The sequence below is a fragment of the Canis aureus genome, chromosome 27, assembly GCF_053574225.1.
Source record: "Canis aureus isolate CA01 chromosome 27, VMU_Caureus_v.1.0, whole genome shotgun sequence".
In the NCBI taxonomy this organism is placed as follows: Eukaryota; Metazoa; Chordata; class Mammalia; order Carnivora; family Canidae; genus Canis; species Canis aureus.
Genome location: NC_135637.1, coordinates 33,433,954 through 33,452,578, shown reverse-complemented (window position 1 = coordinate 33,452,578; position 18,625 = coordinate 33,433,954). Strand labels below are relative to the sequence as shown.

Sequence of the window (18,625 nt, the reverse complement as noted above, 5' to 3'; positions counted from 1 at the left end):
CAAGAGCATGTGCATGAGTGGAGGGAGGGGCAGAGAGAGAGAGAGACTCTCAAGCAGACTCCCCACTGAGTGCAGAGCCCCACACGAGGCTTGATCCCAGGACCCTGAGATCATGAACTGAGTAGAATCAAGAGTTGGATGCTCAACCGATTGTGCCACTCAGGCGCCCCCGGGTTGGGTTTTTTATTTTGAGTTGTCAAAGTTCTTTCTACATTCTGGATACGATTTCTGTATCATATATTTGATTTGCAAATATTTTCTTCCATTCTGTGTATTGCCTTTTTACTTGCAATTGTGTCTTTTGACTCATATAAGGTTTACATTTGATGTAGTCTTATTTGTCTATCTTTTGTTATCTGTGCCTTTGGTATAATATCCAAGGCATCATTGCCCACAAGTTTTGGTATGTTGTGTTTTTATTTCTATTCATCTTAAATATTTTCTAATTTCTTTTGTGATTTCTTCTTTTGCCCCATTGACTATTTAGGAGCATGTCCAATTTCCACATATTTGTGAATTCCTCAAATTTGCTTCTATAATTGTTTCCCTTTTTTTCTAAGATTTTATTTATTTATTTATTTGAGAGAGAGAGCACAAGCAGGGAGAGGGGCACAGGGAGAGGAAGAAACAGGCTCCCCGCTGAGCAGAGACCTGACATGGGGCTCCATCCCAGGACCCTACTATCATGACCTGAGCCAAAGGCAGCTGCTTAACTGTCTGAGCCACCCAGGTGCCCATTATGATTGCTTTTTTATTTCAGTCCTTTGTGGTTAGAGAATATACTTTGTATTATTTCAGTCCTTTTAAATTTAGTAAGACTTGTTTTATCACCTACCACAGAGTCTATTCTGGGGAATGGTCCATGTGCACTTGAGAAGAATGTGTGCACCACTATTGTTGGGTGGATGGACTGTTCCAGAAATGTCTGCTGCCTTTTGTTGGCTTACAACATTGTTCAGATCCTCTATTTCCTTGTTGATCTTCTTTCTAGTTTTCCCATGTACTATTGAAAGTGGAGTATTGGAAGCTGAGACTAATATAACACTGTATGCTATGCACTGGAATTAAAACTTAAAAATTGGGATCCCTGGGTGGCGCAGCAGTTTGGCGCCTGCCTTTGGCCCAGGGCGCGATCCTGGAGACCTGGGATCGAATCCCACATCGGGCTCCCGGTGCATGGAGCCTGCTTCTCCCTCTGCCTGTGTCTCTGCCTCTCTCTCTCTCTCTCTCTCTCTCTCTCTCTCTCTCTCTCTGTGACTATCATAAATAAATAAAAATTAAAAAAATTTAAAAAATAAAAAAAATTTTTAAAAAAATAAAACTTAAAAATTTAGTAAAATTAACAAAACAAAAGATCACCAATGAATCCAGAATGAAAACTTTCGATAAACAGCCAGATAAGAAAAAAGAAAGAAAGAACCAAACTGGAGTATCAGAGTCTCCAACCACTATTACTGAATGGAGGAATCTGAACAAATCCTGAATATGGTTTCTGATACTTGGGATCAGATCAAGAGTGGGTGGGGAGGGAGCACTAGAGGCAAATAGTTCACCCTCCCAAAGGGAAAAAAAAAAAAAAAGGAGGATGAGTTCAGGATGACGTTAGTGTACCTTACATCACTTGCTCAAAATGAAAAATATGAAAAAGAGTTAAAATCTAAGGAAAATACTACTGTCCTCTGCAAGCCTCTTGTCCCGGCTCCCTGAGGCTTCCCCCCTCACCACAGGGCTAAGGCATCACAGTCTGGACGTCCGAAGTGGGTGAGCAGGGGTTCTAGCTGGACTCTCTGGAATGCAGCTGAAGCGATGGAGCTGGAAGGGTGATTGTCCTTACAGGCCAACCACAGCCCTTCCCTCCACTCAGGGCCTACGTTCCAACTGGGAAGTGTGGAAATACCCCTCAAATGAGCACTGACTTCTCATTTTCTGCCATCTCAGTAGGCGAGCACACCAAGAGGCGTCGGCTTCCCAATGTTCTGTCCTCCGACCATCCAGATCGTTCTCCGCTTCAGCTCAACAGACGTCAGATCTGTCCCCCAGAGTCCTCCCTCTGGCCACAGGTGACCACCGCTGACTTCCAACACCTATTGGGCAAGCGCAAGCACCATTCAACAAGGCTGCCAGCGGTAGAGTCCCATCTTGTTACTCCAAGTGTGGCCCCAGGGCTGGCTGCCGCCCCCACCCCACCACCTGGAAGCCTGTAAATAAAATAAAAATAAAAAATAAAAAGCCACGTTTCCAGGGCCACCCCAGACCTGCTGGATGTGAGTCCACATTTTCACAAGGTCCCTGGCATTCTTCACACATCGAAGTCCGAGAAAGCAAGTCCTTAGGCCTCATTATCTGGTTCAACCTTACCCAGCAGGACCCAAAGTCCTCTCCCCGGGGCCAGGCTGTCGCTGTCCTCTCTTAGTTTCCTGGACCCAGGAACTACCTCTCTGAGCTTTGCTGGGTGGGGAAACAGACAGGCATTTGACATCACTGGTGGCCGTCCTTTGTCCATTAAAATGGCCAGGACAGGTGGGTAAGCAGGACTGGCTTTGTCTCCTGTGAGTCTGTTTCAAGCAAGGCTTAAATACCTGGAATGCCTGGATCCAGTCCAGGGAAGGGGTGGGGGCAGACCTGGGTGGGCCAGAGCTGCCACTGCACCAGCTGAGAAAGCCCAGCCCAGTCCTCAAGAGTCCCCAGGATGCAGTCACACCTGGATTTTCAAACTCGGCCACCAAGGGAGGATGTAGTCCGTGGCAGCGGCTGCCCACAGGCTGTGGCAGGGCAGCTAGGGTCACTGAGCTTCAGTACAGCCCCTCCTTCTCCCTGAGACCTGAGCCTATCCCAGGTGAAGCCAACCCGGGGCAGGGCGTGAGTGTCACACCCACATGGGGACCTGGGGGCGGGGGACACCTTCCACTTGGACCCCTGAGACAGACCCTGGCCCAGCTCCAAAGGTGCAGGAAGCCCAGGGTCAGAGGCAGCAGTGGGCCAAGCATTACAATAGGAAAAGCTGGACTGAATCAGGGGCCTCCCAAGGGCTGCCCCTGTCCCCTGCCTGACCAGCCACCAGGACTACCAGGACCGCAGCTCCAGGACACACGGATACAGAGAGCCTAAAACAAAGGGTGGTTTCAAACATGAACTCCAGGTCAGTAACCGTGAAGGGCAGGGTGGATTTGACAACGAGCTTCTGCTGGTGCGCAGCCGAACCAGTGTGCTGCTAGATCGCATTTTCCCCAAGTTTTCCCATCAAAACTCACTGTTAGAAAGGCATGTCCCATCGTCATCCAAGCACATCTATGTATTTCAATAACTGAAGCAAAATCCCATGAACCGTCACCACCCTGCCCCTTGCACAGGACGCTCTCCTTTCTCCCGTCTGCTCTAGGCTACCCCGCTTTTGCAAAATGCTAGTTGCAACCCACAGAACCGCTGTCACAACCCTCTGAGCTACAACACAAACATTGAAAAGTGACAGGTGATATATAACTAGGGTTTCATTTATTTTTTGATAGCCGGTGATTTTTCCTCAGCCACACCAGACGGACCAGCTGGGGAAAACACTAACAATAGCAATAAGAAATGGGATCATCACAGCCACCCTCCATATGTGCTGTGCTTGCAGTACTTCTCCGTTTCAAGAGCACATTCAGGGGGGATCCCTGGGTGGCGCAGCGGTTTAGCGCCTGCCTTTGGCCCAGGGCGCGATCCTGGAGTCCCGGGATCGAGTCCCACGTCGGGGTCCCGGCATGGAGCCTGCTTCTCCCTCCTCCTGTGTCTCTGCCTCTCTCTCTCTCTGTCTATCATAAATAAATAAATAAATCTTAAAAAAAAAAAAGAGCATATTCAGGGACCCCTGGGTGGCGCTCAGGTCGTGATCCCCTGGTGATGAGATCGAGCCCATGTCAGGTTCCACATTCAGCAGGGAGTCTGCTTCAGATTCTCTCTCTCTCTGCCCCTCCAACCCCAGAAAAATAAAGAAATAAAATAAAATCTGTAAAAAGCATGTTCAAAGGACAAATGCTATATGATTCCACGTATATGAGGTCCCTAGAGTAGTAAGATTCACTGAGCCGGGAGGTAGGACGGGGGTGCCGGGAGCTGGGGGAGGAGGAATGGGGAGTTATAGTGTTTCAAGGGGACAAAGTTTCAGTCTGGGAAGATGAACAAGTTCTGGAGGGGGATGCTGGTGAGGTTTGCACAACAGTGTGAATGTGCTTAACACCTCTGAAATGGCTAAGATGCAAATGTCATTTTATGTATATTTTACCATGATTTTTTTTAAAAATGTGGACAAAAAAGCACTTTCACATCCGCCATCTCCCAACTTGGACCTCACCATGGGCCAAAGTGAGCAGAGCAGCCTTGCTGCCAGCAGCATCACCCCACAGAGCCAGGCCCTCGCCACCCTGTGCAGGTACCCACCCCCCCTGCACCACCACTGCCCACCCCACAGCAAAGCATGAGGTTCCCGGACAGACAGTTCATGGGCATTGGGGGAGAGGGAAAGGGGACTCATGGAAGCCATGATTGTGCATTGTGCCAACACTATGCTCATGATCATGACCTCCGGATAAAACCTATGAGGGTGAGTGTGTGTGTGTGTGAGAGACAGAGAGTGAGAGACAGAGAGAGAAAGAGAGAGAGAGATGACACCCCTGACATACTGAACATGGTGCATTAAACACTATTTTTACAATTGTATCATGATTCCTGAACTTGAACATCGGCTTCCTGCTAAACTACACCTGTTTCCTCCCCTGTCACCGCCTCTGCCCCAGGCTGGTGGGAGCCCCAGCCCCAGCCCCAGCCCCAGCCCACTAAACGCAGGCGGCTTCTGCTCCACTGGCATTTCACTGCCCTCCATGGCCTCTCCCGTCCCAGGGGAGATGCTCCACACACCCCGAGAAGGAAGGCAGGAGCAGGTGTGCCCACCCGGGGCCCCAGGGACAAGACCGGGCTTGCAGCTGCGGGGGGAGACGGTTGAGCCCTGGATGCCGACCACCGCAGGGCAGTTGGCCAATGGCCCGCTGGGAGGGCCCCCAGGAGTGACAGCCTTGGAGAGAGGGGGCACCCTTGCAGAGGGGCCACTTAGGCCAGGGGACACTGGGGGAGCCACTGCCGGCAAGAAGGCCCAGGGTCCCTACTGACTCTTCCAGGGGGCGCAAGCCTGCGGGTCCTGAGCCCCCTAGGGCGAATGAGGCCGGGGACAGGTCAGGTGGGCGCTCAGGCGCCCTGGGGGCAGAGCCCGGGTCCCAAGCCCGGCTGGCCCCTGCTGCTGCTGGGCCTGGCTGTGGGTGCCCACGGCCGGCTGCCCCCCACGACAGCAGCGCCACCGGGCAGCGCCCCAGGCCCTAGAGCCCCAGGAGGAAGCAGCTCTCGGAGCCTGTGGGACAGGTAAGGGACCAAGGCCCGGGGGAAGGGGGGAGGCTGGCAGCGAGGAGGGGCAGCCGCGACAGACACTGGCTTCCTTCAAAGCGCTGACATTTCGTCCAGGGTGCATCGGTTTGTGTTAAGTTTTTGCAGTATTGTATTAAAATGCTATTTATCGCGATTACTGAGTTTTTTGGCACCCAGGCCTAGCACCTCACTCCCCAGACTGACCCCCCGGGAGGGAAGAAACAGGAGGCAGGGGCAGGATGAGGCGAGGGTGGGTTGTGGGTGCGGAGCTCGCCCTGGGCCCAGCCGCCTCCTCCCGGGAGCCGAGAGTGCAGACTGCGGGGGGGTGGGGGGGGACTTCCCTGCTGTCCCAGGGTCCCGGGACCCCCAGCCAGGGCCTCTTCCTATGACTGAGCCCACCCAGGGTGCAAGCGCCTCTGTGGGAGAGGCTCCTGTGAGGGTCTAGGCGGCCACAGTCTGTCCCCACTGGCTGGGTGACCCCAGCCCGCTCCTCTCTGTGAAGTCCCTGGACATCTGGGTCCCCTTATGATAATGAGGACAGCCAATCACTGTAGGGGCGGGACCTCCCTCAGCGGCCCGCGTGGTCCCCGGGTTAGAGATGAGGATAGAGGTCCTGAGAGCTGAGGATCAGAGCCCTAGGTCTTGGAACAAAGAGAGGCCGCAAGGGGCTGTGCCCTCCGGCCCCCCAAGACGGGCGGGTGCTGTCTCCAGGCGAAGCCCGGAGAATGTTATCGTTTGTGAAAACAAGGAAGGAAAAACCACTCAGGAAACCGATCACAGGGCGCCCCGGTGGCTCAGCGGCTGAGCGCCTGCCTTCGGCTCAGGTCATGACCTCGGGGTCCTGGGATCGAGTCCCGCATGGGGCCCCCTGCATGGAGCCTGCTTCTCCCTCTGCCTCTGCCTCTCTCTGTGTGTCTCATGAATAAACAAATAAAGTCTTTAAAAAAAGAAAAAAGAAAAAAAAACAGTCACGTGAGTGGCAGCAGGGAACTGCGGCTGTGAGAGGAGCATTAAGGGGGGGCCGGGGGTGCGGGCGCTGCGGGCGATGGGAGGGCCGACCCCAGCCGGCCTGGCCATCCAGCCACCAGCATCGCTGTTGTCCGCTTGTGCTGTTTCCAGCACCCGCCGACGGCAGGAAAAATTGGCTTTTGCCCCACGCATGGAGCTGTTGCCACTTATGCGCGTCCCTATTCTCACTGCTGCTTTGCCCCGCTGAGGCCCTGCTCTCCCGTCCCCCCCCACGCAGGGCCAGCGGGTGTAGAGGGTGGGCGTGAACCACGGGGGTCACGTGCAGTCTTGAGGACAGATCCTAAGACCATTTCTGGAGCAGCAAGGTGGGGGTGGGGGGGACATGACCAAGCTGGTCTTACAGATAGAGGGGTGCTGGCTGGTGATGGGGTGTCTCCGGGCACAGGGAGCAGGAGGCTGTGTGGAGAGTGAGGGGCACAGGAGCAGCAGGGATTGGGGCCGGGATGGGGAGGGGGCGGCAGACCGTGGAGGCTTTCTGCACCTGTGCTCCCCCCCCCCCCCCGCCCCCACGCCCCAGGTGCTTGAGGGACTTAAGTAAGGGACTCTCAGAGTCAGAATTGCATCTTGGGAAAATGGCTTCGGATTTTTTGATGGAGGATTAGAGCTGCAGAGAGGGGTCTGTCCACACAGCGACCAAGATCACCTGTGAAAGTGGCAAGTGAATTTAAGGTCATGGTACCAGAGGGTTGATGGAGGAGGACCAGGCACTCTCATGGATGGTCAGTGTGAGGCGAAATTCTTGGAACAAATAACACCATCTGTCAAGATTCATAAAAATCTAGGGGGGGGTCCCTGGGGATCCCTGGGTGGCTCAGCGGTTTGGCGCCTGCCTTTGGCCCAGGGCGCAATCCTGGAGACCCGGGATCGAGTCCCGCATCAGGCTCCTGGCATGGAGCCTGCTTCTCCCCCCCCCCCCGCCCCCCGTGTGTGTCTATCATAAATAAATAAATAAATCTTTAAAAAAAAATCTAGGGGGGTCCCTGGGTGGCTCAGCGGCTTAGCACCTGCCTTCGGCCCAGGGCGTGATCCTGGAGACCCGGAATTGAGTCCCGCATCGGGCTCCCTGCATGGGACCTGCTTCTCCCTCTGCCTGTGTCTGCCTCTCTCTCTCTTTCTGTCTTTCATGAATAAATAAATAAAAATCTTTTTAAAAATTCATAAAAATCTGCCTTCCTTTTAACCAAGGAATTCCGCTTCTAGAAATTTATCTCCAAATAATCAGCACTTGAGCTAAAGATTTTGTGTTCAGAAGAAAATGTGGGAAACACCCTCAATGTCCAACAATAAGAGAAGGTGAAATAAACTATGATATATCCATGGAAGGGAATAATAAACTCATTTTACATATATATATATTTGGTGACTGTAATAACTAATAAAGATTTCTATTTTTATTTTACTCGAATTTATTCAGAATAAAAGTCCCTCTTTTAGTATAGTAGTGTATAAATTTTAATAAAGTCGTTGAGTCATGTAACGATCACCACAATCAAGATAGAGAATCTTTCTATCCCCATCCCAGTTTCTGTGTCCCTTTTGTAATTATTCCCTTTCTCTGCCCCAACCATGGCAACTACTGATCTCGCTGCCCTATACTTTTACCTTTTTCAGAATATCATATAAATGGAATAGCGCAGTGTGTAACCTTTTTGGAAGTTAAACTTTTGGGTTTTTTTTTTAAGATTTTTTTTTTTTTAATTTGAGAGAGAGTGTGTTCACAAGTGGGGGGGGGAGTGGCAGACAGAAGGAGAGGGAGAAGCATACTCCCCACTGAACGGGGAGCCCCATGCGGGGCTCAATCCTGGGACCCTGAGATCATGACCTGAACTGAAGGCAGATGCTTAACAGACTGAACCCCCCCAGGCGCCCCTTATTTTGAAATCACTGTAGATTCACATGTAGTTAAAAGTCACCTGTGGGGCAACCTGGGTGGCTCAGGGGTGTAGTGCCGCCCTCAGCCCAGGGTGTGATCCTGGAGACCCTGGATCGAGTCCCACGTTGGGCTCCCTGCATGGAGCCTGCTTCTCCCTTTGCCTGTGTCTCTGCCTCTTTCTCTCTCTCCTCTCTGTGTTGCTCAAATAAATAAACTCTTAAAAAAAAGAATAAAAGGGGATCCCTGGGTGGCGCAGCGGTTTAGCGCCTGCCTTTGGCCCAGGGCGCGATCCTGGAGACCCAGGATCGAATCCCACGTCGGGCTCCCAGTGCATGGAGCCTGCTTCTCCCTCTGCCTGTGTCTCTGCCTCTCTCTCTCTCTCTCACTGTGTGCCTATCATAAATAAAAAATAAAATAAAAATTAAAAAAAAAAAGTCACCTGTGCCCTTCACCTGGTTTCCCCCAATGGTAATGTCTTGTAAAACTATGATAAAATATCACAACCAGGACACTGACTTCGAAATCGTTAAGGTACAGAACACTTCCCCCACCGCAGATTCCTCGTCTTGCCCCGGTCATGCCACCCCCACTTCCCTCCTTTCCAGGCCCCTTCCTTACCACCTGGTGATGACTAATTTGATCTTCATTTCTAATTTTGTCATTTCAAGATTGGTCTATAAATGGGATTACATGGTGCGTGACATTTGGTGTTTAGAGTTTTTCAGCCAGCATAATTTTCTGGGTGAACAGGATCTTTTGAATCTGCCTTCTTTAGTTCAACATAACACCTTTGCAGTTCACCCAGGTTATCCCGTTTATCAGTAGCTTGTTCCCTCTCGTTGCTGAGAAGCCTCCATGCTTCAAAGTGTGATATTTTGTTTAGCTGTTCACCAGTATGGTGTTGAACGGAAGAGGCAAAAATAGGCACCCATGTCTTGTTCCTGACCTTGAGGGGAAATCGTTCCACATTCCACCAGTGAATATGCTGTTCACTGTGGAGTTTTCATAGATGGTCTTTATAAAGTGGAAGAAGTTCCCTTCTACTCCATGTTTTTTAAAGTTTTTTTGTCATGAGATTGTGCTGGATTTTGTCAAATATTTTTCTGCATCGATTGAGATGGTCACGTGGCTATCATCCCTCATTCTATTATTGATTTTCTTAAGTTGAACCACCCTTGCATTCCTGGGATAAATCCCTCTTACTGTGTGATTCTTTTAATATGCTGTTGGATTCACTTTTCTAGTGTTTTGTTGAGCATTTTTGCATTTGTATTCATAAGGGTTAGTAGTTCGTAGTTTTCTTATGATGTCTTTGTTTGTCTTTGATATCAGGGTAATTCTGGCCCTCAAAGAATGAGCTAGGGAGTGTTCCTTTCTTTTCTATTTTTCAGAATAACTTGTGAAGGATTGGTGTTAAATTTTCTCTAAATATTTAGTTTAGGGGTGCCTGGGCAACTCAGTTGGTTAAGCATTTGACTCTTAGTTTCAGCTCAGGTCATGATCTCAGGGTCATGGGATCAAGCTCCATGTCAGGCTGGGGACTTAGCACAGAGTCAGCTTGAGATTCTCTCTTGGGAATCCCTGGATGGCTCAGAGGTTTAGCGCTGCCTTTGGCCCAGGGCGTGATCCTGGAGTCCTGGGATCGAGTCCCATGTCAGGCTCCCTGCATGGAGCCTGCTTCTCCCTCTGCCTGTGTCTCTGTCTCTCTTTCTGTGTCTCTTATGAATAAATAAAATCTAAAAAAAAAAAAAGATTATCTCTCTCTCCCTTTCCCTCTGACCCTCCTCCTGCTCATGTGCAGGCTCAATAAATAAATAAGTAAGTAAGTAACTATTTGGTACATACCTACAGGCGTACAAAAAAATATTTGGTTTTCTGGTGAAGCCATCTGGTCCTGGACTTTTCTTTGTGGGAATGGATTTTGATCTCTTTAGTTGTTATAGGCCTATTCAGGTTTTTTTTTTGTTTTTGTTTTTGTTTTTGTTTTTTAGTCAGTTTGGGTTGTTTGTGTCTTTCTGGGAATTTGTTCATTTCATCTAGGTTATCTGATTTGTTGGTATTCAGTTGTTCATGTTATTTCCTTACAATCCTTTTCATTTTTACATGGTGTGTAGTAATGTCCCAACTTTCAGTCCTGACTTTAGTAATTGGAATCTTCTCTCTCTGTTTTGTATTTGTTGGTCTGGTAATGGTTTCTCGAAGCTGCTAAATTTCACAGAATCAGTTTTTGGGTTTACTGGTTCTCCCTATCTCTAATTCATTTGTTTCTACACTAATCTCTATTATTTCCTTATTTCTGCTAGCTTTGGAATTGTTCATTTTCTATTTCCTTAGATTTCAGTTATGGGTTTGAAATTTTTCTTCTTTTTTATTTTTTTTTATTTATTTATTTTTTTAATATTTTTTTTCTTTATTTATTTATGATAGTCACACAGAGAGAGAGAGAGAGAGGCAGAGACACAGGCAGAGGGAGAAGCAGGCTCCATGCACTGGGAGCCCGACGTGGGATTCGATCCCGGGTCTCCAGGATCGCGCCCTGGGCCAAAGGCAGGCGCCAAACCGCTGCGCCACCCAGGGATCCCTCTTCTTTTTTAATAGAAGCATTTTTATAGTTATAACTTTTCCTTAGAGCACCTGTGTCACTGAATCCATAGGTTTCAGTGTGTTGGGTTTTCATTTTCATTCATCTCAAAGTATCTTTTCATTTCACCAGTAGTTTCTTCTTTGATCCATTGATGACTTAAGACTGTATTGTTTAATTTCTACATATTGTTTAATTTTCCAGTCTTCTCCTGTTGTTGACTGGTAGTTTCATCCCACATGGTCAGAGAAGATTGCAAAATTTCAGTATATTTTAATTTGAGCCTTGTTTTGTGACTTTTTAAATAAGATTTTTAAAAAGTAATCTCTGCACCCAGCATGGTGCTCGAGCTCACAACCCCAAGACCAAGAGTCGCACGCCCCATGGACTGAGTCAGCCAGGTGCCTGGAGCCTTGTTTTGTGACTTAACAAATGGTCTATCTTGAAGAATGTTTCATGGGCTCTTGAAAAGAATTTTTGTTTCGCTGTTGTTGGGTGGAGTATCCTATAAATGCCTGTTAGGTCTACTTGTTTTATAGTGTTATTATGAGCAAAATAAAATATTAAAAAATTAAGTCCTCTATTTCCTCATTGAGCTTTGGTGTAATTTTTCCACATATTATTGAAAGTGGGGTATTGAAGTCTCCAAATATTATATTAGGACTTCTCTCTCCCTCCAATTCTGCCAATGTTTGCTTACATATCTTAAGACTGTTGTTAGGGTCTTTCCATTTATGATTGCTATATATTCTTAATGGATTAACCCTTTCATCAATACATAATATTTTTTTGGACTCTGGTAATAATTTTTCACTGAAAATCTATTTTGTCTCGTATTAGTAGAGCCACCCAGCTCTCTTTTGGTTGCTATCTGCATGGAATCTCTTTTTCCATCCTTTCCCTTTCAATCTTTATATACCTTTGGATTGAAAGTGACTCTCCTGCAGACAACATATAGTTGGATCTTGTAGAGTTCTTTTTATCCATTTTGACAGGTTATGCCTTTTATTTATTTTTTTTAATTTTATTTATTTATGAGAGACACACACACACACAGAGAGAGAGAGAGAGGCAGAGACAGAAGCAGGCTCCAGGCAGAGAGCCCGATGCGGGACTCGATCCTTGGACTCCAGGATCATGCCCTGGGCCCAAGGCAGGCGCTAAACCACTGAGCCACCCAGGGATCCCCAGGTTATGCCTTTTAATTGGAGTTTAATCCTTTACATGTAATTACTAATATTGAAAGACTGACTTTTGCCATTTTGCTATGTGTTTTCTGTCTGACATCTTTTTTTTCTCAATTTTCCTGTTACAGCCTTCTTTTTTTAATCAATTTTTTATTCCCTTGTCATTTCCTTTCCAGTATATGCTTTTGGTATTTTCCAAGTGGCTACCTTGAAGACTACAACTAACACCTTCAATTTATAACAACTGTGTTAGTTTGCTAGGGCTGCTATAATCAAGTAGCCACAGCCTGGCAGGTTTAAACAACAGAAATTCATTTTTTCACAATTATGGAAGCTAGAAGTCTTCTATTAAGGTCTCGCTTGGGTTTCTTTCTTGTGGATGGCCACCTTCTCCTTGTGTCTTCACATGATCATCCCTCAGTGTGTATCTGTGTCCCAGTCACCTCTTCTTATAAGGATACCAGTTATGTTGAATTAGGGCCCACTCTTATAAGCTTATTTTAAGTTAATTACCTCTTTAAAACTCTATATCCAAATAGTCATATTGTGACTTTAACATATGAATATATTAGGACTTCAACATATGCATTTGGGGAGCATTCAACTCAGCCCATAACAACAAACTAGTTTGAATTAATCAACTTTATGTCGATAATATGTAAACACTGTGCTCCCATACCTCTCTGTTCCTCCCTCTTTACCTTGTTATTGTTATAAATGCTATCTCATTGTGTGTCTATTAACATAGATTTTATAATTGTTGTATGCATATGTCTTTCAAGTCACATGGAGGAAAAGTAGTTAAAACCCAAAAATAGGGACGCCTGGGTAGCTCAGTGGTTGAGCGTCTGCCTTTGGCTCAGGGCATGATCTCAGAGTCCTGCAATCAAGTCCCACATAGGGCTTCCGGCATGGAGCCTGCTTCTCCCTCTGCCTGTGTCTCTGCCTCTCTCTCTCTCTCTCTGTGTCTCTCATGAATAAATAAATAAAATATTTAAAAATAAATAAATAAAAATAAAAAATAAAACCCAAAAATATAACAATTCTGGATTTTATATATATTCATTTAGTTGCTCTTATCAGTGTTCTTTATTCTTCATACAGCTTTGGGTTGCTATCCATTGTAGCTCCATTCTCTTCTCTCCCAAGCCCTGGAAAACACGATTCTACTTCCTGTTTTTATGACTTTGACTCCTCTAAATACCCCATGTAAGTGGAATCATGCGGTATTTGTGAACCAACAGTACACAAGGGTTCCAATTTCTTCACATCCTTACCAACACTTGTTTTCTAGTTTGTTTTTTTAATGGTAGCCATCCCGATGAGTGGGAAGTGGTATCCCATGGTACCTTAATGGTCTTAATTCGCATTTACTTAATGATTAGTAATATTGAGCATCTTTCATGTGCTTATCGGCCATTTGTATATCTTCTTTAGAAAAATGCCTGTTCAAGTTCTTTGCCCATTTTTTAAAAGATTATTTATTTATTTATTTATTTGACAGGGAGAGAGAGAGAGAACAAACAAGGGGAGGAGGTGTCAGGCAGAGGGAGAGGGAGAATTAGGCTCCCTGCTCTGCCTAATGCTTGGCTTGATCCCAAGACTCTGGGATTGTGTCCTGAGCTAAAGGCAGATGCTTAACCAACTAAGCCACCCAGGCACCCCTCTTTCAATTGGATTGTGTGGGGGGTTTTTTGTTGAGTTTAGGAGCTCATATATATTCTGGATATTAACCTTTTATTACATGCGTAATTCACAAATATTTTTTTTCATTCTGTGGGTTGCCTTTTTACCCTGTGGATAGCATCTTCTTGATATACAACATTTTGAAATTTTCATGAAATCCATCTTGTCTAGTTTTTCTTTTGTTGCCTGTGCCTTCAGCCTCATATCCAAGAAATCATTATCAATCCAAAGTTATAAAGCTTATTTATTTATTTATTTATTTATTTATTTATTTATTTAAGAGAGAGAGAGAGAGCAAGCGCACAAGCAGGGAGAGCTGCAGGCAAAGAGAGAGGGAGAACTAGGCTTCCTGCCAATCAGGAGCTGGATGTGGGGCTTGATCCCAGGATCCTGAGATCATGACCTGAGCCGAAAGCAGACCCTTAACTGAGTCACCCAGGTGCCCCAGTTTTAAAGCTTTTGTCCTATATTTCTTCTAAGAGTTTCATCGTTTTAACTCATATATTTACATCTTACGTCCATTTTGAATTAACTTTTGTATATGATGCTAGGTAAGAGCCCAACCTCATTCTTCTGCATATGAACATCCACATTTCCCAGCACCATTTGTTGAAAAGACTGTCCTTTCCCCACTGAATGGTCTTGGCACCCTTGTCAAAAATCATTTGATTATATGTGTAAGAATTATTTCTGGGCTCTCTTTTCTATTCCATTGGTCTGTATTTATGCTGATACCTTACTGTCTTAATTATTGTAGCTTTATAGTAAGTTTCGAAGCCTTGTAGTGTCATTCCTCCAACTTTGTTCTTTCTTTTCAATATTGTGTTAGCTATTCTGAGTTCTTTGCTCCTCTATATAAACTTTAGAATCAGTTTGCCAATATCCACAAAACACTTTGCTGGGACTTTGGGATGCATTGAACCTATAGATCTGGCCTGAGGGTTGGATGGTAAGAGCACTCACGGTCGCGTGTGACAAGATATGATAAGGAAAAGGGCTGGATTGGGGGAAAGGTGGTCAGTCTAATTTGGACATGGTGAATTTGAGATTCCTGTTGGACACGCAACTGAAAATGGTCAATAGGCAATTTAGGGAGAGCCAAGGAGCGGGTTTGGAGCTGGAATAGACTCGAGCCTCACCAAATGGGCAGTAGTGGGAATTCACAATGTAGGAAGATGGCAAAGAAGGACCCAGGGTGCGAGTCTGGGAGTCAGCTGCCACGCATGGGCAGGGGCGAAAGGGAAGTCAGAGGAGGATAATGGAGGGTCTCAGATGCCAACAGGAAGAGAGTCACGAAAAAGAGAAGCTGACTCTATGTTGCATCCTATAAAGACATAATGTACAACAGGAACTGGGGAATTGCCTAGGAAGAGGACCCTGTTGGCTCTGATCTGAGAGCTTTCAGAGAGAGATGGAGATGCAAACCAGGGAGGCCCACCATGTGCCAGCATGTGAAACAGTGTCTGGAGCTACTGTTGGATGGATAGACGGGTGGGTGGGTGGATGGATGGATGAACGCATGGACAGTTGGATAGGCAGGTGGACAGAAAAACAGTGGTCTGAGAGATCAAAGGAAGCTTCATCAAAGAGGTAGGACTGAACTGTGTCTTGATGTGTAGAGAACAAGTGGGAGGTCTTCACACGAAAGCACTATGAGTTAGGAATGACCCAGTCCCAGACCAGTAAGTCCAGGGAGGAAGCCACCTGGCTGGACCATGGGACATTGTAGGAGAGGGATCCTCAGAAGCCCTAAATAAGGAGACATCAGGCAGGTCTGAGCCAGTTCAGGACTTGCTGTGCCACCCACATGACAGGATGAGGCACCAAGGGATTTACTGAACACCTACTCCATGCAGTGTCACTGTCAGCACTGAGGAATAAGAGGTGACCACGGTAGCCTTGGAAAAGGGAGAAACATACTAGACATGAGTGGAGTCTGCCTCAATCAGGGGGCTGGGTCTGGGGACACCTCTGGGCTGTGGGCTAATCCAGGTGTGCCACAGCCTCTAGGAGCCTGGCTGCCCAGCCCCACCTGCTACAATCCTCTGCCCATCACAGGTTCCTGTTCTGGCCTGGCCCCCATGGGGCAGGCCCCAGGTGCTGGCCCGGTGGGTTTTGGCCCGAAACTCAGTCACCCTGGTTTGTGTTCAGTGAAGGAATCGAGCTCACCGTCCTAGGTAAGTGGTTCTCACCATGTTTCTCAACCTGTCCCACCCCTTTGTTGTCTCAGGAAAGTTATTTTTATTTGGGGGCTCCTTCTTGTCTGCCCTCCCAGCCTTAAGGACTGACCCCTAGCAGATTTGTGGGATCTGGGGAAAGTAGAATGGTCTCGGAAAACAGCAAGGAAGATCCCAATGGTACAAGCATTTACCTTTAGAATCTGATCGTTGAATGTGTCCAGATTCCAGGGGCCTAGGCTGGGGGGAGTGATCCAAAAATGGGAACTCCTTACCTTCTAGGGCAGACACCTGTGTGGGGTCTAAGGCTGGTTCTGACTAGGGGCACTGGGGCAGCCTTAGAGAGAGTCCCTTGGGGTCTTGGCTGAGGGCTTGATGTCCACCCAGGCCAGGGCCACACGGGAGGATGGGGTCATGGCTGGGGCTGTGACCTCAGCCTTTGGACACACAGAGGGGCAGCCTCAGAGGAGGTCATGGAGAGACACAGGGCAATATGGTTTGCTCTAGGCTTGAGTGCTCACGGCCTTTGCTAGGCTATGAGGACACAGGGACAGAGACACGAGTGATGCAGGACAAAATGACCAGAAGCACAGCCCTCCCAGGATCAAAAGGAGCAGTTCCCGTGGGTCAGAATCTTATCTGTCCCTGGTGCCCCATACCGCCAGGCCCCAGGTGTCCCACCTTCCTCAGAGGGTATTTTAAACTCAGGAGATGACCAAAGTAGGGAGTGGCTGGGGGCTCAGAGCTACACAGCTGCCGCTTAAAGTCAGGAGTCATCAGAGGTGCTCAGGTGGCCATGGGGCCACCATGCCTGTCATCTGAGGGGAGTAGCTCCAAGAGGGCAGCAGAGGTGAAGGGTTCTGTGGTCGAGGCAGGAGGGATAGGGAAGATGGCAGGGCCTTGGGGTGTTCAGTCTTCCCAGGAGGCAGGGTCAGAGTCCCCCTTGAGGGGGACAGGGGGCTCCATGCCCACCGGGCACGAGGCCTCCACACGTGCCGTCGGTGGTCCTGACAAGCTGGGTAGGGGACTCCAGGTCATAGGGTAAACACCGGGAGCCAGAAGAATGAGGTAAAACAGGGGCCAGATGCTGGGCTGAGGAGGAAACTGAGGCTGCAGATGTGCTTCTCACACATCGGAGAGAGGTGACCTGGAAGGGCTGCCGGGAGCACGGGGGCTGCCTGCTGTCCAGGGTTGGGGAGGAAAGGAGGGCCCTTGGGTGACCAAGCGTGGCCACCGTGGGAACGGCCACAGAGGCTGTGGATGGGGAAGGGCGCCCAACACCCGGACTCTCCCTGCAGCCCTTGCCCTCTCCTCGGGCCCCACAGGTCAGCCCAAGGCCTCCCCCTCGGTCACGCTCTTCCTGCCACTTTCGGGGGAGCTCGGCGCCGACAAGGCCACCCTGGTGTGCCTCATCAGCGACTTCTACCCCAGCGGCGTGACGGTGGCCTGGAAGGCAGACGGCAGCCCCGTCACCCAGGGCGTGGAGACCACCAAGCCCTCCAGGCAGAGCAACAACAAGTACGCGGCCAGCAGCTACCTGAGCCTGACGCCTGACAAGTGGAAATCTCACAGCAGCTTCAGCTGCCTGGTCACGCACGAGGGGAGCACCGTGGAGAAGAAGGTGGCCCCCGCAGAGTGCTTGTAGGTCCCGACGCCCCCGCCCACCTAAGGGGGCCCGGAGCCTCAGGACCTCCAGGAGGATCTTGCCTCCCATCTGGGTCATCCCAGCCCTTCTCCCCGCACCCAGGCAGCACTCAATAAAGTGTCCTTCCTTCAATCAGAAATCACGCTCTCCGCTCATTTGGGTTCAACCCTTAGTGTCCTGAACTCAACCATCCTCAAATGTGAACATGATTCTTTCCCCCGCTGTGGGAAGGGAGTCTGCAGAAGGATTGTCACATTTTTTTGAGGGGTGGTTTTACTCTTACCCAGAATTTCCCAAGAATATTCCAGAACAGGAAATACCAACAGCAGAACCAAGATAGAATGGGATGCCCAGGTGGTCCAGTGGTTTAGCTCCGCCTTCGGCCCAGGGCCTGATCCTGGAGACCTGGGATCGAGTCCCACATCAGGCTCCCTGCATGGAGCCTGCTTCTCCCTCTGCCTGTGTCTCTGCCTCTCTCTCTCTCTCTCTCTCTCTCTCCCTCTGTGTCTCTCATGAATAAATAATAAAATCTTAAAAAAAAAAAAAGAACCAAGATAGAAGACCATCCTCTGCCACGTCTCTGTGCTTACGCTTGCGTGCACCTCATCAGTCACCAGCACCCTGAAGCCCACTGCCTTTGGTTCCCTGTGGACTCCTGGATAAGGTCTGAGCTCTTCCCTGGACCTGGGGCCTCACCGTTGGGGACAAGCTCCCTCAGAGATGTCCCCTCTCCTTTCCTTTATGGCCCCATTCAACACCATGTTTTCTATGGTCTCCTACCCCATCTGGACCTTTCCCATTGTCATAGCCTAGAGCATCCCCCCTTTCTTAGCGGTCCCCCTGCCCTTGCCTCCCCATTGATACCACCCTGTGCCCCTCTCACACAGGACTCTGTCACACTCACTACAAGACCTACAGTCCCTGCACCCTATTCACTCAATTGCATACCCCAACTGGGGGCTCTTCCTCCCACATCTGTGATGGGGGATCCCAGCTGTATTCAAAGCCTGGAAGGCAGGAGCCCCTTAGAATCCAATCCATCACTGACCCCATTAC

General features: G+C 48.6%; 1 protein-coding gene across 1 annotated transcript; it reads left to right on the top strand.

The window, feature by feature from the left end:
• The first annotated feature begins 5,173 nt into the window (after nt 1–5,173).
• On the top strand, nt 5,174–17,708 carry LOC144299178 (immunoglobulin lambda-like polypeptide 5). Its single transcript, XM_077874560.1, has 3 exons — nt 5,174–5,388; nt 15,806–15,924; nt 17,250–17,708. The coding sequence occupies exons 1-3, from the start codon at nt 5,189–5,191 to the stop codon at nt 17,567–17,569; spliced, it is 639 nt and encodes a 212-aa protein (XP_077730686.1). The 5' UTR covers nt 5,174–5,188; the 3' UTR covers nt 17,570–17,708.
• Nucleotides 17,709–18,625: the final 917 nt, after the last annotated feature.

Bases quoted from the DNA above. Each gene is read 5' to 3' on its own strand.
- LOC144299178 (XM_077874560.1), top strand. From the start codon at position 5,189: ATGAGGCCGGGGACAGGTCAGGTGGGCGCTCAGGCGCCCTGGGGGCAG. The intron at 5,389-15,805 runs GTAAGGGACCAA...TGCCCATCACAG, and splicing joins TCTCGGAGCCTGTGGGACAG to GTTCCTGTTCTGGCCTGGCC. The intron at 15,925-17,249 runs GTAAGTGGTTCT...CGGGCCCCACAG, and splicing joins AATCGAGCTCACCGTCCTAG to GTCAGCCCAAGGCCTCCCCC.